This window comes from Echiichthys vipera (assembly GCF_963691815.1).
Source record: "Echiichthys vipera genome assembly, chromosome: 20".
NCBI classification, from domain to species: Eukaryota; Metazoa; Chordata; class Actinopteri; order Perciformes; family Trachinidae; genus Echiichthys; species Echiichthys vipera.
Window position 1 is genome coordinate 13,901,209 of NC_139845.1, and position 21,753 is coordinate 13,922,961.

General features: G+C 39.5%; 1 protein-coding gene across 4 annotated transcripts in view; it reads left to right on the plus strand.

The window, feature by feature from the left end:
- The window catches only part of cald1a (caldesmon 1a), a 61,393-nt gene extending 43,759 nt beyond the window's left edge, over positions 1-17,634 (plus strand). For 3 of the 4 annotated variants that reach the window (XM_083934748.1, XM_083934749.1, XM_083934750.1), the window contains 9 exons: positions 904-1,171; positions 3,454-3,591; positions 6,981-7,024; positions 7,275-7,350; positions 8,373-8,513; positions 8,665-8,760; positions 10,805-10,873; positions 12,845-12,881; positions 15,954-17,634. In XM_083934748.1, coding sequence (XP_083790874.1) covers positions 904-1,171; positions 3,454-3,591; positions 6,981-7,024; positions 7,275-7,350; positions 8,373-8,513; positions 8,665-8,760; positions 10,805-10,873; positions 12,845-12,881; positions 15,954-15,967 — 883 coding nt within the window. In that variant the 3' untranslated portion in view covers positions 15,968-17,634. Of the gene's footprint in view, positions 1-903; positions 1,172-3,453; positions 3,592-6,980; positions 7,025-7,274; positions 7,351-8,372; positions 8,514-8,664; positions 8,761-10,804; positions 10,874-11,402; positions 11,455-12,844; positions 12,882-15,953 lie in introns of all 4 variants that reach the window. The other variant, XR_014593656.1, reaches the window with a different exon arrangement.
- The last annotated feature ends 4,119 nt before the right edge of the window (positions 17,635-21,753 follow it).

The window sequence follows — 21,753 nt, forward strand, 5'->3', positions numbered from 1 at the left end:
GTCACTTAAGAAGATCATGGTACACAACCACCACAACCTGTTGCTTTTCCAAAAACAGATATCCAGAAGTGTGAGGAAAAGACACATTCCTATGAGAAAAAAAAAATATTTTGACATTAAAATAAAATGCAGTACATTTTAACAGATACTAAATATGTCCTTCATATACAGAATTATACTAATGCCTCATTGTGAAAATGATGGAGAAGAAGTCAGCGTTTGCATGTGCTGCCTGACATTTATTTTTTGTCGCTCAGGCTGGAATAAATGCGTGGAAGTATTTCATTAATTTTTCAATGCCACTGTTTTACAGGAAGAAGTAAAAAGATTCAAAGTAACACTAAACATTAATGATTAAACTGGCCTGATTCAGTCAAATCTGGTTTACAGCAGGTTCCTGTTCTGCAGCACATAAGACAGAATCACATTACTATACAAAATGAAAGGGAAAAAAAACTCCACAACATACAAACAGAAACAAGATATAAAAAAAACAAAAAACTATTGCCTCGGGCATCTGCAAAATAATTGAAAAAGCTGTCTGAATCAGTTTTCAAGCAAACAAACTGTTTGTGTTGAGCAGTCAGCCGTAGCAGAGAAGAAGTGTGTTTTAGACATGGGTCACCTACAGTCAGTCCCCATCGGGAAACACTGGATGAAACTTGAGCTGTGCTGTAACACTATCTTTGCGAAGGTGATTGTTGGTGTTTGTACGTGTGCACATTTGTTTTTGTCAGCGTGTGTTTGCTTTTCCATGAAAGAGACAAATCCTTGTTATGTTGTACGTTTAATTATTCAGGTCGTATCAAATGTCAAGCGTTAACCTGAATGTCGTCATCCTACTTCCACGGTTTTTGTTTCTGTTTTGACCTGCATGTGTGCTCTGACCCGTTTCTGTCCTAGTCGCGGCAGTGTGCGTTCCCCCGAGGTGTCCGCGGGTGAAGAGCAGGACGACGCTGCCCGCCTGGAGGCAGAGCGCAAGCTGGAGGAGCTGAAGCGCCGCCGCGATGACGCGGAGAGCGAGGAGTTCGAACGAATGAGGCAGAAGCAGCAGGAGGCAGAAGTCGAGCTGGAGGAGCTGAAAAGGAAGAGGGAGGAGAGGAAGAAGGTGCTGGAGGAGGAGGAGAGGCAGAAGAAGCAGGAGGAGGCAGAGAGAAAAGCCAGAGAGGAGGTAGGGAAGAGAGAGGGATGTCACTTTATTGATGCTGTTTGATCGGTTCGGCTCTGTCTGTCTGTGTTTCTGTTCTCCCTTTTATCCAGTTTCTTCTTGATGATTTGTTAAAGTCAAACTGAAATTTGTATTCTCCTCACTTCTTTTTTGTGAGGAAATATAAACTGAAATACTGCAGGTATTGTACAGTTTCACATTTTTCAAAAGAGGAAAAAAAACATTTTTGGAACACCAACATCAAGCTCCGGGTGGCAAACAACCTAGTATACAAATTGTAATAATATTAATATAATATTTTGTACAATTATTGATTTAAGACATACAGTACATCCATTTACAATTTAACACTACATCGTGCTGTTAAGTTTGTAAGTGGAAGCTCGCAGGCTAAGCTAACTACGTCAATGTTATCACAAAACACTCGATCCACAGAGAAATGCACACTGTCCATATTCAGAAACTGTGACTTTAATCGAGCCATCAGGACTTCTGTATAGTTATGATGTCACAACTATACTATAGGTAGAAAGTGTGCTACAGTGCTGTTACAGTCATTCCCCGACTACAATGGCGGTGAGACAAGTTTGTTGTTGCACTGTCTTTGACAGCAACCGCTTTCCAGCATGGTTTGCTGATTGCCGTCTTTTCGTTTGTGTTTTGTCTCCTGCCGCTGTTTGTTCACTCATTTTTGACTTAACTACACGCAGCAACGTTAGCCTGGTTTGTTGTTGTTGTGAAGCGTGAACCACCATGCGTTCTGAAGCCACAGTCAGGGTTTCGCAATTGAGATTACAGACACACACAAAATCCAGACAAAACAGGCCAAATATTTTGGCTGAAAACAGCCCAATCTGGCAGCGCCGACAGTAGTCTGCCCCACTAGGCTTGATCAGGTCGTGAATATGTGGCCTCTCAAAAATTTTTGTTTTGATAGTTTTTTGCAAAATGAGGAACATACTCTATATAGTGATTTCACTCATCGTTAAAACAATAATTTAGATAGACAACGATATTTACCGCACACCCCTAATTTTAGGTGCATTTGTCTCTTTTATTACTTTAATATCTTCCAGTAATATCACTTAATTTCAAAACATGTGTCCTCTCCTTGTTTTTCCACACCACCACTTCCATGTTGATTTAGCATTTACACCAGTGTGAGCTGAAACCCATGCATCACACTCATACTAGCGCGGCGGTGACGTTATCTCGCCATACTTCACTGTTATCATGACTCAAGCTATTTGGTGCCCCGGACTCGTAACTCATGATTGTCATTCCTTCTTCCTCCTTTAATAACGACCTCCATCCTTATGTATCTCAAATATGATAACCTGTGTTTACATCTGTATTCAACCACCACGCGATGTCGTCCATTTTTTCATCCGCTCGCTCTGAGGCCTCTGCATTCTCACTATTACTGTCTGGTCTTTTTTGTTGATCTTGGCTCCGAATGTGGCCGCCCATCTCTCGCTATCGGCCCCTGTTCTTCTCCTCTTGTGTGATGTTAATGAGGCCTTTTGGTTTGTAATTAAAAGATGGCCCAGAGATACAGAGAGTCTAATTAACCAAGACAAGGCTTCTGGAGAGGGCTGATATATTGCCAAGCACCAGCCCTCTTATGAATACAGTACAAATGGTTTATACATTGATTGTAAAAAAGCTGTTGATAGTGTGCATGTCCCAAGCTTCCCAAAATGGCTTTTTTTTCCCGAGGCAGGCGATCACTGTAAATAAGAATTTGTTCTGAGTAATTGAATTTGTTCCTGACCTGCTTCATTAGATAAAGTAAGTAAATCAATTAGAAAGTGGCACATCTATCGTCTGAGTTGGCCACATTCCTGATTAGTGAAATCCTGGTTGTCTATCATGTTGGTGGCTTATGCTATTCAATACAATAACTCATAAATCACTTTCAAGTCATTCACTTTATACCCAGTCTTGTGTAAGGACTTTGTATTTGCTGCTCCAAACGCTCTGGCTCTGTTAGTTAGTTCCCAGGAAAAATCCACTCGTGCACAGGAAGCGTACTTAAGGTTTCCAGCAGCAAACAGTGGTTTGTTTAGAGTAAATACAAGAGAAGCATGAGCAGCAATATCCTGCATGGCTGGGCTGGCAAAGAACAGAGCGCCACCTACATTGTGCTCCAATGAAATTAACAGAAAGCTCCCTGTCAAATCCAAAGATGCTGCAAAGTAAAAAAAAAATGACTTTCCAATATTGTGCTCAAATGTGCATCTGCTAAACCGCCTCAACTCTAAAACACATCTGTCTTTTCTCAGGAGGAGAAGAGGAAGATGAAGGAGGAGATTGAAAGGAGGAGAGCAGAGGCAGCTGAGAAGAGACAGAAGGTGGAAGACACTATGGACGGGGAGGGAAGACCCTTCAAGTGTGTCAGTCCCAGAGGCTCCTCTCTGAAGGTTGGTGCGCCATTTTTAACCCCCGCGTCCAACAGTGTCAGTGCAATTTCATTGGCCACTTGACCTTTCACTAACCCCCATGTCTCATAGCTATTATTACTGTATAAACCTGTATATATATATATATATATATATATATATATATATATATATATATATATATAGTCCTTGCACTCAAAATTCTTAGTTATTCTTTTGGGTCCTTGAGTTTAAACAAATCAGTCTTGATGGCAACATACATGATATCATGCTTAAGACATGTTTCAGACAAAAAGTGAACATCCTCACAAGTTGATGATCTGTGTAGAAGACATGGAAATAAAGGAACAGCCTTGTTTTGTATTGAATATCAGAAATAGTTAATCCTAGTACTATAAGTTTGATAAGGAAAAAGCTCTGTTAAGACTGTTCTTTTGTTTTAATGTAACCCTGTTTTGCTGCTTAACTTCCCCTCATACAATAAAGATCCAGACAGAGCGTTCGATCATCCTAAAAAGCTGATATAATCAACTAATTAAAGGCACAGTTCACCCCAGTATCAAAAATACATATTTTTGATTTTACCTGTAGTGCTATTTACCAATCTGGACTGTTTTGGTGTGAGTTGCCCATTGTTGGAGATATTGGCTGTAAAGTCCACCTTCTCTTGAATATAATGGAACTAGATGGTACTCAGCCTGTGGTGCTCAAAGCTACCAAACTACAACCGCAGAGGTGTTAGTGGTCCGTCCATGTACGACCTTGCTGTGGGAGCCATTATTGTTTGCATCTCGCATTCTCACAAGCATGGGCTTCTTGTCAATAAGCATGCTTCCTTCTGCACATTTTTGCGTGAGTTTGGGGTGAACTCTCCTTTTTATATGCGTCTTTGGAAGAAGCATTATGTTACTACTGTGGGATTTAAGATAGATGGACAGAAATGCTAATGATTGCAGTTCATGTTGAAGCAAAAAGAATATGACCCTTCAAACTATTTAGATGCAGAATAATTCTCTCACTACTCTGTACAGCCTTTTTCAAAGCTTCAACATGTGTTAAAGCTTGACAGGCCTGCCATGCCTAGTCACGGTTACTAAACTATGATTAGACAATTGCTGCTCGAGGGAGGGCTTAAGCGAGTGGTCATTAATCCGACAGTTCTTCATAAACACGGATGTTTCATTCCAGTAGTTTAAACAATTCTAACTATGAAAGACTTTGCCTGTGTTGTATGTTTCTGTCTGTATTCGCATCCCGTCCAGTACAGTTGTCAGCGTAATGGAGCTAATATAATGGTTCTCCAAAACCTGCAAATCCCACTCATCCGGCAGTGCAGCAAAGCTCAAGCTAAACATTCAAAATATTTGGAGAGATTAAGTGCCAGATGACCCTCCATCTGCACTTCTCACCTCTTTTAGCTCTCTGCATGAGGTGGTATCTGACTGAGATGAAGGTGGTCAAAAATAGCAAGAGCCTTGATGAACTAGTGGGAAAATGTGGGGGGGAAAGTCAGTTGCTTGCAAGTTTTTCGATATTTCACTTTGAAATTTTGTTGACCTTTTGACCTGTTTGTCACAAGAAATACGGCACCCGGAAAAGAAACATCAACCCAGTGTATGCCCCCTCCCCACCTCATCCAAAGATATATGTTTGTCACGGCGAAGGAACGTTTAATCAACTCAAAAGTGAATAAATGTTTCCAGTGTTGCCAAAAGCCAACTCCCACATGCTGAAAATCGAGGGGGATTTTCAGCCAGTGGAGAAAATCTAATTAGTGACAGTTAGCTGTAATATCCATCTGTTCGTCCCGGTGAGACTCCAGACTTGGCTCTAATGGTGTGTGAGGTCTGATCGGACTGTAATTGAGTACATTGTTTGCTTGTGGTCAGTTTTGTAAATAATGTTGAACTGTTATTCTCCATCCTGCTGCATTCACCTCACAGACACAGCTTTACTTTGTGGTAATGTTCACTGTAGGTACAGCTGTTTTTGTTGGTGTGTTTGTGTGTGTTGCACTGTATATTGTCTTACAACTGTGGATTTTTTTCTATTACTTGATTGGGGAAAGTTTTTCACTATAATTGCTTTAAGTTGAATGCCACGTATAGACAACCAAAACGTATAGACAACAAGTTAAAAGTTGTCAGTTTTGATGCATGTCTTAAAATATTCAACTGATAAAGTTGATATGGCTAATTTATTTGCACACCCAGCAGTTGCAGAGCAACATTTGGTGTTTCTAGTCACTTGTTGAATGTAAATCCAATTTTCACTCTTCTAGCTCTGCTTTGGTCTTCACCAACTTCTGAGTTCTGGCTCTTTAGCTCTTAAATACTCCACTATGTTCACCAGCAAGCTATTCGCTCAGTCTGCCTGTGGTTTGGTGCTGGGCAGGTAGTTTACAGTCGATTTATCAGAGCTTTCTTATTGCAAACAGCTGCCTACTGCAGTTGGAAACAGAAAGATTTCAAAATGGCATGCATACCGTTGAGAAAATACATTGTTTTCATCATTGTCTTTTGTCGTTATGCGTTTTTTTTGCAGAACAACTGCCATATTTTGGCTCCTGTTACACTACAGAAATTTGCCTCGCTATCAGCAATCACTTCCCAGTGGAACACACAGTCCCAAGAGCTCGCCCACACGTTATCAGCAGTAAACCAGCATAACCCTGCTCAGTACTGTTGATAAAGTACAGCGTTCTCTGTGAGAGAAGGACAGAGCGACAGAATGAAGGACAGGCTGCTGGGATGCAGGAAAGCGATTAGGGTTAACAGGATTACTGTAACTGCGTTCGGATGGCCATGGCTCTTTAAAACGCATCTGAGAATGGGGAATTTCCTGTCTGAGAGTATTTTGGGAACTCCCACATTCGGTAGCAGCCCAGCGCAAGGTCCTTTTTCACAGGGAGAGGGGGAGAGAGCTGTTTCTGTACTTTCTTCTTTTGTCCGTTTAAAGGTTTTTTGTGAGCGCCTAAGGAACGCATGCATTGCTCCCTCTTTTAGTCTTTTTTTCGTCTATCATAAACAATCCTCAACATTCCCACAGTCCAACAGCTGATAGGAAGAGACTTGCTGTGTTTTTTCTGTGTGGGTGTGTGGGTGTGTGCGTGTGTCTTTCAGAGCATTATGCACACAGGGAACAATCAGGTACATTGTGTGTTGCTGGTCAGGAGAAGAGACCAAATTAGATATTTGAGATTATTGGCAATTATGTCATGAAATATCTAAGTTTATGAACCATCTGACTCAAGTCAGGAATGGGTTTTTACACTGAAACTACTCGTACATCAAATAATTAAAGACACAACAGAAGCAATGGAATTGAAAGGAAGTTTAGGTTTAGGAAAATGTGTTGCAGCGATGTCTGCGACATTTATTAACCTAAGCTTTAATAACCTTCCTCAACAGATTGGAGAGAGAGCAGAGTTCCTGAACAAGTCTGCACAGAAGAGGTAAAAACATACTTGAGCATCATCTGACAGATCATGTTTGTTATTTTCCTACTGACAAAGCTTTCAGTGGAGCATGTGAGCCTTGCAGTCCTGTTTTGCTGAATACAAAGAATGTAATCCAGAGTTAAATTCCCACTCTGGGTTGTAAGTCTTCTCTTCTCAAGGCACTAAAGAGGGTTGACCACACTGTGTATAATATCCAAAGTGGTCTCATACTGTGTTTGCTAAGTATTTTGCTTCTGCCCAGCAGCACAATGAAGGCGTCTCATTCTCCTGTGGTGTCCAAGATTGACAACAGGCTGGAGCAGTACACATCAGCTGCTCAGGTCAGAATTTCTGCAACTGTAATCAACATGGGTGACACATGACAATGTAGTCACTAAATGTTTTTTTCTCTGTGTCTTGCAAAGCATTTGCCCTATCCCACTTAGGATTAAAAGACAGTTATATATTGAACTTCACAAATATAAAAAGACTTCTTACAGGAATACATAAACAACAACAACAACAAAAAACATCAGTTAGCATTATATGTACTCCTTTATACTTTAAAATGACATTCATTTATGTGCACATTTGAAATATATTGTATACCAGAAGCTAAATAAGAAAGATTATGAATTAAGTTTACGTTTATCCTCATGGTAAACATCATCTCCCATGCTTTATCCAAGGAAGTGGCTAACTTAAATATTTCACATGTGAATCGTAAACTCAGTCTTTTACATCTTACATGATTAGAAAATGTTCTTCTTTTGTTATTTAAAGAAATGTACAGTGAGGTTCCCAGTTTCAAAGACAATAGTAAACAAAATAAAAACCTCGCTCTCACATCCAGATAAAAGGCCAAAGCTCATCAAATCATGTTGTTAATGTAAAAGACTATTTGAAATCAGATTTGAGCAACAATACTGACACATATCTATAGAATCCTGAATAAAATTACATTTACAACTCACAAAATCTGCTATTCTTGGAGTAAACATTGCCCGGAAGTACTCATCTATTCCAATTTGGGAATCTGTCACTGTCTTTAGATTCATTTTTTGGACTGTTTTGACTTTACTTCCAAGTACAGCTGAAGAGTGACAGGAAAGGGGGGAGACAGTGAGAGGGGATGACATGCAGCAAAGGGCTGCAGGGCAGATTTGAACGCAGTCGCTGCCAAGGACTGGGCCTATATGGGAGGCGCACCCTACCCAGTGAGCTAGAGGCCACTCCGAATCTGTCATCATTATTATTAACAAGCTCATGTGTTTGTTTTCAAAAAAGACGAGTATCTGAGCTGTGATCAGGAACAGCCATCCCCTCTTTTTACCAATTTAAACCCACTACTTTGTCTCAGCAGAGAGAGAACAAGGAGTCTCGATCCCCTCGCTCTGGAGCGGTGGATCTTCCCATGGTTACCGACAGCATCCGAAACATCAAGAGCATGTGGGAGAAAGGCAACGTGTTCGGCTCACCTGGAGTTGGCGGTAGCCCGTTCAAGGTAAAAGACAAAGTGGTGGAGGTGATAAAACTTTGTGCGTGACTGGAGCAGAGAGAGAGAGAGAGAGAGAATTCAATTCACAGGCACTTCCTGCTCAGCCTTGTTGCTGATGACGACCAGGCTTAGCTGACCTCTGACCCTATCCAAACAGGAAGCAGCTGTGATGAAGACAGGCGTGGCAGGTCGCATTAACGACTGGCTGAATAAAACCCCGGAGAGCGGCAAAACGCCAGGAGGAAGGCCAACGGTAGGTGGTCCCCGTAGCAACCACTATCATAGATTTGTATCAAAATGTATGGACTTATCAAAGATGTTTTTCTATAAAACTCAGATCTACACATTTACTTTAAAGGCACTAAAAAATAAATCTTAATAACCTTTTTGCAATGAGCGAAGCAGTCTTACATGAACACACAATTTTCTGCCCAACTTAGACCAGGTTCGGTTATTTCATGAGGGATAAATGTATTTATTTATTCATGTGCTCTTCTCACTGGTTTGAAGTGGGCATGTCACATATATCAATGCACCAATAGAGGGCTGCAGAGATGACAATTTTTTTGTAGTCCAACCCAGAAATTAGCATCTCCCCTGGTTCCCTCAACAAAAAACCAATAGGATTATTCCACTGGATTTTTTGATTATTGCAGAAAATAAGCTCTGTGGCGAACAAGTTTATGATGCTTGCACATTTTGTTCAGCAAGATAATCTTCACAAATGAACACTTTGATGATTTCTGATGCATAAGCTTCCAACTGATCTCCGGTGTTTTGCTTTATGACATTTGACAACCTCTGTAGTCTCATTAGGCTGTTAGCAAACCGTGTGAGGCCCTGAGTCTCAGATCGTCAAACAACTGTGACAAGCTTCAGCTGCTTGATAATGAGAGAAACCTAAAACATGCAGGACAGGGGCCCTCCAGGAGCAGGATTGGACGCCCCTGGTGTGAGGGCTTCAAAATTCACAATTGGGGTTTTTACAGGCGTAATTTATGTTGTCAAGCTAAACATGAAAATCTCTTAAGCTTGTGTTAACAATAGACCGTATTTCCGGCATCTGACTAAAAAAACATTAAATTGACTTTGAGATGAGGTTACCGGATGTTCATAGGACTCATTCCTGCAGCACTATCAGGATGTACCAACATTTTAATCAGAATCTGGTGACAAGTGATGAGTTGTTTGCCCATCTGTCAATCAAATCCAGTCAAATCACATAAAAACGTAGTGAATAAGTTTTAAGTTTTAATTTGTATTAGCTTATTATGGTATTGTTTACATATCATTTATATTAGGAATTTTAAGTGATGTGTTTCTAAAGGGATTTTGTTTTAAAGATTCAGTCAGCCAGTTGTGTGTGCAAACAGTGATCCTGTAACATCTGAGATATAGTCACTGCAGAAAACCCTCTGCAGTACTCTCACACTTGTATCAGCCCTGCATCATTATTATTATTATTATTACTATTATTATTACTATGTCACTCTGCTGGTCATGTTCTATACATTATATGTATATGTTATTTTAAACGAGGTGAGAAAGTCAGGTTGAGGTACCATCCGTCTGGCACCACCTGGTGGCCAAAAGGAAAAAAAGCTGTCTAAATTGTCTGAGCTTGCTATAGTCCACTCTTCCATCTGTCATAATATACATATGCAGAACATGTGGGTATTGAAGATTTGGCATCGGTTTGGTTTACAGTGTCATTTCAGCATTTCATCTTAAGCTTATCATAAGCTTTTCGTGCAGAGTGGTGCTTTTCAGTCCTGCTTATGTGTATGGCGCCATGCCAGAGTATCATGCCTCTCTTCGCTCTTAACCGTATTTCACCCAAATATTTATGTTTAGAGTTTCCATCTCTAGGCTTTTTGCTTAAATAAGTAACACACAGCAGTAGAGAATGAGGATATGAGAGGAAAATTTGCAGAAAAGTATTTCCAAAAGAGTGTCCAACACGGGAATGTTTCCTTTCTGAATATTCCTGTCTCTGAATTTTATTTTTCATAATAATGGAGTGTCTTGAAAGAGAATAGCCTCTAGCGAGAATGCTTTTTTCCACTTTCTCGCAACAAGCACCTCTCTGCTTGACAGCGTCTGTCAACCTTCACCCTCTTTCATCAACCGCTCTGTCCTCTATAATTCCTTCTCTATTACATCTCAGATACTCTGCCATTTACCGCAGACTGACAACTATTTTTCAAATTGACCTACAAATGCTGGGCAGTCTGAGCACCGCTGATATGATGCTTTGTCTTTGTCTTTGCCTCATGTTTTCTGTCTCTCTCTGACAGGACCTGAAGCCTGTTGATGTCACCAACAAGAGAAGTCTATGGGAAAACAAAGGTGCCTCTCCAACCAAGGTAGCTGTTATTCATTTCAAACTATTGACTGGTGTCGTAATGAGGAATTTGCACGGTGATCAGAATACCAGTCTCAACCATCAGGGGGAAAAAACCAAGTGATCATCCAGATGAAGTTCTAACTATGCCAGTTTGGTTTGTGGTCTTGAAAGGATTTCCCGTGGGTTTTCGTAGTTTTCCAGATGTCAATCAAGAAAACATTTTGTTAAAGGTCCTATATCATGCTCATACTATCCGTCTGAATAAACCTGTATTCACACTTTGTCTGAAGAGCTCCGTTTTAGCGCCTGTCTCTTTAAGACCACCTGCACAGTAGCAGCACTTGATTTCAGCATTTGATACTTTCACAGTATTTACATAGCACCTTGACCCTTCTTTTTGTACTAAAAAAAAAAGACATGGTAACTCACTTTTTACAATATGGGACCTTTAAAGATGTGGTGTGGGAAAATTAAATAATATCACGATTCTGACCCTGGTGTCACAGCAAAGGGAATAACAATTACTTTTGTTTGCTTTTGTTTTAAAGAACTCTGATAGCTAGTTGACCTCACCTTTAAATCTGGAATAAACCTGGAGAGGTAAAGGTGTAATAGTTCCACATTTCTTCAAAGCGCTTGTCACAGAATGACCTCACACTCTGCTGTCACTCTGTCAACGTTTTGCTCTGTTGTTGCTAAGCTGTGCTCTGTTCTGCTGTTGTTGGACGCTACTGCTTATATTAATCCTAATGGTAATATCTAAGAGCTTTGGCCCACAGTTCAATATTCATAATTTGACAAATATGTTGTACACCATTAACATTCTCCAAAACTACTGTATATCTCAACTATCTCTTTAACCAAAACACACACATTAAGGCTATTCTATGTGATCTTCTTTTTGATAATCTTAAAAACTAATGTAATATTCTTTCTGAGCCTGCCCTAAAATTGATCGGAGCGCCCATGGGGAGGCCTGCCTCCCACTTTGAAAATCTCTGCTTTAGAGGATGTAATTGTACGCATTTTCTAAATATTGAGCATAAAACACCAACTGCTTTTCAAAGTGCATTTAGGAATGAAACTTGTAAAGCATGTGTGCCAAATGTTGAAAGTGCTGAAAGATAAAAATGAACAAAGAATATATCAACAAATCCGCAGTAAAGCCAATTTTAAAGCATTAGGCTGTTGATTCCATTATCAGTATAAATTTTGTGGCGTAAAAAACCTTTAAACAGTGTGCCTGTTGTCCCACTGCGGGCTGTATGCTTTTCCCACATGGCTGTATCACATCAAGGCTCCTTCTTCTGATGACCACAAATCGCTACTCTTAGTCCCGCTTCACTTGGCTTTACAGTATATTGCCCTAATGGCGAAATTGTTTACAGCAAGTAAAATGCCTTGCTGAGTGGCACAGTGGCACTTTGACATTACTAAATGACTAAACCTGAGTTGAATAAAATGTCTTATCCATGTATTACCATACATAGATAAATCTGTGTTTGTAGAGCTGTTTAGTACAACTGAAACCACACATTTAAAAAAGACTAAATGTTGTACCTACCCACTAACTTTAGTATAAACCTTTCTACCTTCCATCCTAGCCTGGTAGTAGTGTGTTCCTGCAGCCAACAGCTGCTGTGTAGAGCAGACGTTGTGGTCCGCCACAGTGAGTAGCTGAGTTGGAGGGCCCCAGGCGGTGGTCTGCACTGACGTAAAAAGGGCCCTGGACAGGAAAGGTAGCAGTTAGCGACCTTGTCATTAGCTAACCATGTTATGCTGTGATGTCAGGGATGGCCAGATGAGCAGGGTAATGATCAGTGAGGGAGATATGGATAGGTTCAAGAGTCTGTATAGTTGGAAGTGTCAGATCAGAAGTGGTTTGAAGCAGTCGCAGCTATGTCTGGAGGCTTTGCTGGTATGCTTTGCCTAATTTAGACATCTGTCTTCTTCTTTGCGGCCTTGTTACCTTCCTGTCTTTTTTTTCCAGGTGGCAGGCAGAGAAGAGACCAAATCAGTCGCCAACGGTGAGTTTTTATAAGGCACCAGATCAGACATTCCTCTGATACTGCCTAAAAGGCTGGATCAGGTTTCCGCTGGGCATCGATCCAATAGCTTGTAATTTAAAAAAAAAAAGTTCCAGAAAAAAAAATATATATATAGCTGACAAAGCAAGTTGCGCTGTGCTGTCTACTGTTTGTAGAGCCCCAAAGAACAATTGATTTCCAGTTTGCCAGAGAGTGTAATGTTAGTCAGAGCCTCATATTCGCAAAATGCCAGCAATTTGGCACCATTTTACACTGGCAAATCCATCAGCATGAGTACAGTATGCAAGGCTTCAGTTCCAAAGGGTGGCACTAGTGTCGCCAATTTCAGTTGCTGCTGCACTACTGTTTTATACTGTTAATGCACTTTCAAAATTTAAATGTCTTCTATTTTACCTTCACTGGGTTTAACCTGAGCCAAGTCATATATATGAATATATATATATATTCATATATATGGCTTGGCTCAGGTTAAACCCAGTGACGGTTAAAAAAAAAGACTGAGTATATATATATAGATATATCTATATATCTATCTATATATATATATATAGATATATATATATATAGATAGATATATAGATATATCTATATATATACTCAGTCACTGGGTTTAACCTGAGCCAAGCCATATATATGAATATATATATATATATTCATATATATGACTTGGCTCAGGTTAAACCCAGTGACGGTAAAAAAAAAGACTGAGTATATATATAGATATATCTATACATCTATCTATATATAGATATATAGATATATAGTATAGAAGTGAATATAGAAGTGTAGAGGCCCTTGCTTTGAATGACTTCAGCACATCTGCGGCCACAGGACATCATTAATTTCTCACACTGCTCTGGTTTAATTTTGGTCCATTCTTCTTCAGTCTCTTCCACAGTTCAGTAACTGTAGTGGGTTTCTTAGACATTACTTTGTTGCCAAGGATTTTCCAGAGATTCTCTATGGGGTTTAGATCTTGTGAATGTGTACGCAAAAAAAAACACAAATGGGTGGGCAGCCATGTGGGCATGCATACTGCAGAAAATTGAATCATACTGCAAATACCATCTTGTTCTGTGTTTGGCCACAGTGCATTTTTTCTTTGTTCTAGTTGATTTTAGTAAAAACATGAAAATTATTAAAATTAGTTTTTAAATAAAAAATAACAATATGCTTTTATAGGCATGTAGGCAGACTACTTGTGTACAATAAACTAGAGCTTTGACCTCCAGCCCAAACCCGATTGGATCTGATCCAACCCACTGGGTTCAGGCAGGGCTGGATTTTTCTTACACAAATTTCCCTGGCTCAGTGGAACAGCGAAAAGCACATGATCCCTCACTGGCTTCCTACCAACAAATATTTTTAATTGTGTCCCAATTGTGGTATTTTCTTTTCAGATATTGTAGGTGTGACCTTGTCTTTAGCATGTCGTCTTGTCATTGGCCCTTTTTTATTTATTTATACCACACCATGTTTCACAAACCAATAACAGACCCTATCATAGCCTACCCTGCAGTCTTTTTTTGTTTGCTGCTTGGCCTTTTGGACCACAGCATTTTAGGATGCCACTTAAATGTTGCATGCTATTTTAAATTTAGAGTGCAGCCCCCCTTTGTTCTCCCAGCAGTTAGAGGAGGGGTTTTGGCCTTGAGGGATTCTGTACATGTCTGCGTAATGTGTTGCTTGTTCAGCGCACAGCATCGCACCAATTTCACCTCTGTAAACCCACTCAACAGCCGTCTTGACGCCCCTCAAACCTTTCAGCTTTTCCACTCATGTGCAGGTCCACTGGTGCTGCTCAGACATATTTTTTCCTGCCAGGCTAGTTTGTCACATTAATAGCTGGTATGCTGGAGATTATCACACCATCGCAGCCTGACTCAGAGGATGACAGAGGCTTTGTATAGATTCTGTATTTCTTCCTAGTAGTTGGCTGCAGGACCTTAGAGACATTTGACACCACACTGGACCACATGTGAGTTAGCAGCTCTCCACATGCTTGGCTCTAATAGAGAACTTCAAAAATAATGTTCACCATTTCGGAAATGTCTGGCTGTATTGAATTTAGAGCGATATCTTTCAAGTGAGAGTTGTTTGGCCTCTTGATTCAAAATTAATTTTAGCAGTTTGGAAAATAACCAACACACACGGGACATCACCAGGCTGCCTGCACGTCTTAAAGGCATATACAGATACTGTGTGTGTGTGTGTGTGTGTGATGTCACCCCAAGTTTTCAGAATGGGTATTTACAAGTCGATTATTGGCTTTATGTTTACCGTCATTTTGTCAGTCTCTTGGAGTCAGCAAATCTAAATTTGAGCACATTTTGAGTGGAGTCTGGGTGAATCTAAAGTGGGTAAAGCAAGCAGCAGCCAACACAAGTCTTGTAGATCTGTCAATCAAGCAAACACCCCGAAATATATCCATCTCAACGTTGATGTTGTTGTTGTGTTAATGAAATAAGAATTTTAAGAATTTTGACCCAGAAACAAAAGCAGTAAAATTATTTTTATTTCTTGTTTAAAAACATAAATAACTGGATGCGCTGAAGGTCTTTTCTATTACATTTGATACAAAATTTCATTAAAGAGATGGCTTGGATTTTTTTGAAGTGGGGTTGTATGAGGTACTTAGCCATAGTCAGGTTATTATCTACAGTAGATGGTGGTCGATAGGCCTGCTGTTTGAAGAAGCAGGCAGGATGACAGGCATGAAAGCTAAACAATGTACTGATGTGGACAGGGGCAGGAGCTAAAAAAAATGTACCAGTTTAGGTTTACACTGTATTTAGAATATTTTCACTGCTTTACTTTGCCATCTGACAGCAGCCCCAAAGCTGTCTGATATTAGGTAAGGCATGAACTTTCAGTATAATCCCTATAAAGTAAACATCAAGTGGCCTTTGAACTGCATGAAGGCTGCAGTTAACTGCATGTGGTGTTTGTTGCCTGGTTTGACCCACTGTGCCATAAGGTCAGAGTTACTAACCCACAGCTGTCTGCAGACTTATAAAGCCGCTGATGAACTTGTCTTGTGTCTCTCACCAGGTATGGGACACTAATGTCTTGAAGGAGCCACTGAAGCTGGGGACCACGACAATCCAAGACTCTTCCTTTGACTTTGTCTTAAGAACCAAATAATGATCACACTCCCAAGAGGGACCCCAAGAAAATGGAGGGACAGGAGAGACGCTGTCCAAGCACTGTACCAAAAACAGCATCATATTTTTGTACGGTTGCCTCGTATAGTGCCTTTGCACAATGAATTTTGCTTTCTAAAAGAGACAAAATGCTGTGAAATTTGGACATTTGTAATTACTATTACTAATTACTTTATACAATCCTGCCAGGAAGGAAAAAAAACAAATTCAATTTAGATTTATCTGTTGTACTCCATGCCGACAGTTTTGATAGAGACGGAGTAAAAAGTTTCCACATTCCAAGAGATGGGTGAAATCAGTTCCCTCCCTCATACAGTACATTTTCCATCTCTTTTTTTTAATTTATATTTAAAGCAAAAGCTTCACACATTGCTATTTTATTCAACGTTCACCAGTTCAGGATAGAAATATAAGCACTTCTAGAATTTAGCTGATTTCACTTTTATTATGTCTTACCAATAGTGCAGCAATGGTCTGAGTAATATATGTTAGCACATGTGATGTTTTGAATATGACCTATCATACTGTATCTTATATAACATCTTTATACTCATAACAAAAGGTATTTTTGCTTTTTTTTTTGTATCCAGAAACTTTTCACCAACAGGCAGTTAATTTCCATGGTGATAGAGTGTTGAATATTCAGAAGGCCATTATGACTTTTATTATCCTTTATGTCATTTTATTTATGTTTTAATGTGTTTTGTCCTTTTCTATTTCTAGCTGTTTTTGTAGCTTTTGTGTATGTGTTTGATCACTTTAAAATCTTCAGACATTCCTCTTAAAAAGCAGGGGCACAAGGTGCCTTCGCTGTAGGTTTTACAATGTATGAAATCGTCAAATCAACCCTCTTTTTTAAATCTACCTTAACTTCTACTCATTTCTTTTTTGCCTCTATGCACACTCTTATGCTCAGCAATTATTTTCTAATTGAGGGCATACAAAGTAAAATCAGGGTGCCTAAGCATATAGCAAGATGCTAGTATAATACAAGGATATTTACCACTATGTAAGTCTTCAGGCCTTATGATTGCAATGAAAACATTTATGACAGCTGAGGTACAGTACATGATAGCCTCAAAGCAACTTAGTATGATATGATGTGATTTTCATGTTTATTTTTTACAGACAAGGTCTTAAGTAGAACATTCCCTTTCATAGTTTTTGCAAGCTATGATAATATTAACGGTTTGCCGGGGCATTAAATTGATCAATGCTACTGCTCAAAATTCTGACAATCACATTCCAGGGCTCCTGAAAAGAGCAGGGGAGCTTGACCAAAATATTGTTAAGCGTGATTTAATGTGACATTTATGTCTTTTTGTTTTCATTATGCCGTGTTGTTATTTTTTGTTTTATACAACCTTGTGTCCATTTTATGTTTTTTTAAGTTCTTCCATGTTTAACCCGACACTTGTTTGTGTAGCGCGGAGCCTATGCAAAACACACTATCTGTAGCCTCTCTAACATTCCCAGTGTCATACAAGTTGGCAGTTTCCAACTGGATGAATGTTTTAAACATTGTACGCTTCACTCAACAACAGCAATAAAGACATTGACGTATTCCACATTGTTAAGTTTCCTTCCATAACTCTTATTATTCTACTTTAGACCCCATTTCTGTACCCATTATAGCTCAGGGTGTTGAGACAATTGTATTTTTTATGGAGCCATGATACTGACAAAATGAAATTTTAAAGTTTTTATTTTCCTTTAACATCCTACACTTTATTCCCTTACCACCAATCATTTTGATGGAATAAATTATGCATTAATGCATTTCTCTATTCTATCTGTTTTTCACTAGGCAACTTTTTTTTAGGGTTGTCCATGCATCCCTCTCATTCTTGTGAACGTGATATCTCAGTAAGGAAATGTCTTTAAATTAGGCACAAATGTCTACTTGGACTCAAGGATGAACTGAGTAGATCCTGGAGGTCAAAGGTCAACTTCAATGTGACATAATGTTCTGCAGAAACGCTCTTCTGACCATTATTCAGGCATTCATTTGTTGCATTTTACTGCTGTAGATGTTTAAGGTTGAGCTAATTTTAACTCTTATGAATGCAGTTGGGTTGTAAATGCATCATATTCTATAAGATCATGTTTTTAGGGTCAGTGACCTGTGAGAACCACGCATCTCGAAAAAAAGTCCATTTCTCATGAACTCAGAAAGACAGCTTTCCAGCTGATCAAAGAGGCTTTTTAGTTTATTATTTATCTTTAGACGTAGGAGAGTTTTCTAAAACCATAAGGGAGCACCAACATTTACATAAAAAAACCAACACATATGGAAATACATGGTTTTCACTGGACATGAAGGGGATGAAAAACTCTGAAAAGTAGCTGCCACAATTGTAGTGGAGTAAAAGTAGAATATTAAGTGATGCGATGTTTTGGAGTAGAAGTGTTCGGAATATAAAATGGAAATGCTGAAGTAAAGTCAATTTGTACTTAAGTGCAGTAGGCTATTTGAGAGTAAAGACGGCTTACCTACATTCCATTACTAAAAAAAACAAATAAATATAATTCTGCTGTTATTCATCTTTACCCTACAACTTATGGTCTGTGACTGTTATTAAATGGTTTTAAAATGGGGTTTTAAGGGGTTTTAACTGAACTTGCCTGGAGAGGCCACAGGGCCTAATGCTCCAATAGCAAGTGTAGGAAAACAATAGCATGCACAAACGCCAGGTGCGACTGATTGGCTGTAATTAGCAGGCAGCCTACTGTTGTCATTTGATGTAGGGTTAGCTAGCTCTCAGAAGTTAGTGTTTCTTTTAAAGAAGATAGTAACCATGGTCAAAAAACTGAACAGGGTGGGTTATTTTCTACAGCACAAATGTGAATGTCTACCTTTTGAACTTATCTTAGCCTTCTGAAATAATTTCAGACTTGAAAAGTGAAATTCTGATGTAAAAAAAATCATCACATGGTTTTTTTTCGGCAAATACACTCATCAAATAAGCCATGGAGACAATTTTTTTTGTGTATTAACGGCGCTATCCCAGAGAGTCGCTAACAGCCGAATGCGGCTGATTAGCTCAGGGCAGCACAGTGAAGGCATTAAAACGGCTTTTTTAACCACTAATACTGCTCAAAATAACACCAAACCTCTGCAGTAGCATGAGAAGAGTCTTTACACGTAAAACAAAGCACCGACAATGTAGTTAGTAACCCAGAGTTTATTTCAAGAGTGTTTTGAAAGACTTACCAACTGGCCATGGTACCAGCTCCTCTCATAGTAAAGTCCATTCAAGTCAATTACCAAATTACCAAATGCAATACAAAAGGAAGGAGCCCATCGATTCTTCGGTTTATGTGTAGGGACTCTTATCTTGCTACTGCAAAGGTTTGGTGTTGTGGTGGTGGTTTGAAAAGCCATTTTAATGCGTTCACCATACTGCCCCGAGCTAATCAGTCTTAGCCACATCTGGCTGTTAGCGACTCTACCGGATATTTCTGTTAATAGTTGTTACACAAAAAAAATTGTCTCGATGGCTTATTTGATGAGTGTTTTGGCCAAAAAAAGACCCTGGAATGATTTTACATTGTAACTAATCAATAGTGTGCTCGTGGAGGCACTGAAAGAAGGTTTGTATGACTTATTTTTCTCAGAACGTTTTTAGAAATGACAATTAAAAAGAAATGATCTATCTGTTTTATCTCACTCAATTTCTGGCCTTGAACATAGTGAGGAGCACTTACAGGCAGCATTCCTCCCCAGGTGTAACTCATCTTCTGCCTCCAACAATAGAACTGACAACCCTAGCCCGTCAGAGAGAAGATATGTGGTCACATGATGGACAGGGTTGTATTAAGTGTGCTTTTTGGTTGGGGGGGAGGATGATTGAACTTGTCTGGATGTGAACGAATCAGACCTGAATTTCGCTGCTAATACCCATCTCTTCCTCAGGAGGTAAGAGCAGAGCATGACAGCAAAAAAATGTGTTTGAATTGTCACTGATGTAGTACAGTTCATATTTCGCAGTTTTTAATGAAACTGAAAAGTTGATACATTCAAAGTGAATTCTGCTCATTGAAATACATAAAAACCTGCTCAGCCCGATTTAACAGCTAGCTGTTACTCATACAAAGTCTTGAATGCTGAATTAAATTGGCTCAGACTTTGCCTAAGTAGCCTCTTAAAGATTTTATGACTTTTTTTTCCCTTTGATCTGATCTGAGCAGTGCATATGCTGGGGAAGAAGGTGCTAAGCTGGCCCCTGAGACTGCCGTGTTGGTAGCATGCTTCAGGCTTCAACTTAATGCTGCCTAATGCTGAAACCAGCACCCGCAACATTCCTGCCCCTGTTGAACTGTGTGTTATTTCACAGTTCCAGCCAGACAGTGACTGACCGCATGCATTAAAGCAAATACATGTTTAATACCCCAGCCATGACAACCCTCATACACTGTGAATTCTTTCTGGGTTTCCAGTCAGGTTTTCTTCAACCAGATGGTATTCTTTTATTTCTCTTGTTTCTCAGTCTTTCTCCTTACTTTACTCTTTCCTCATCCTTTTGACGTCAACCGCACAATCTGATGACACAAGTAACAACCACACAGGGGACTCCCGGCACCGCAGTGTTTGAATTTGAGCATATATGTAACAGAATTTAAACAGAAGCATGACATTTAGCCAGTAACCATATACAGTGAAGGTGTAGATATGGCATGCTGAGATTGAATGTGCAGCTGGTCCTTTTGATACGACTTGGAAAGAAATAACAGGACCGTAACCAGGCAAAGGGGGGAGGGGAAGTGGAGCTAATTTTCTTCTTCCCGACATCACCTATTCAACATCTAATCATTCCCAAAAATCTGGAATAAGCTTTTTTTATGAAAAGAAATATGTTTAAGAAGCAAGACAGGCTCCTGAAACCCATTGTTGTAAAAATGTTCCCTAACCAGCAGCTGACCAAAACCGCAACGACAAATATAGCCCGTCTGAATGTGGGTCCCAGCTCATTGATTTACTGTAAGTACGGTAAGGTGAGCCAAAGCCATTGTGTGGAGGAGTAGCTCCACACCTGTTCAAAAGCACACTTTATTATTCTTAAAAATAGACCCACCCCCCACTGTTCAGCCCACAGCGACACAGGTTTTTATGATCTGGTGATTTATGTGTCTGTGGAAAATAACCTGGTCCAAGGGTTGTACTGACATGTAACTGATATATATATCAAAGGCTTATTGAATCCATCCCTGTAACACTGACCTTGACCCCAATGCTGTTGCTTTGTTAAGGAGGATTTAAAAAAAATAAATAATAATTTAAAATAATGATAAATAATAAATAAAGATATGTTTTCTCAGAAAGATATGAAAGCATATGAACTTACAGTACTTCCTTCATTTTCTATATTCATATGTCACTTTCTGGTATTTAGCGGGTGCTCGAGTGACTTTCATTAAAGCTAGAGTGCAGAACTTGCATATATGTAAATTAACGTCTGTTATGATTCAAGCCCTTGCCAAACAATGCTGATTAAGCCCATCATAGCCAGGGAAAGCTCTCTGTTTTTCTCAGTATAGTACCGGAGTTGTGTTGTCTGTGGGGACTTTTGGTGGCACTAGCGCACCAGAAGGATTTCTATACAGTTTATTTGTGCAACGTTGTTACATGAACGGTACATGGAGTGCAGTCAACCAACCTCGCTCACTCACTTACATCTCTTCACAGC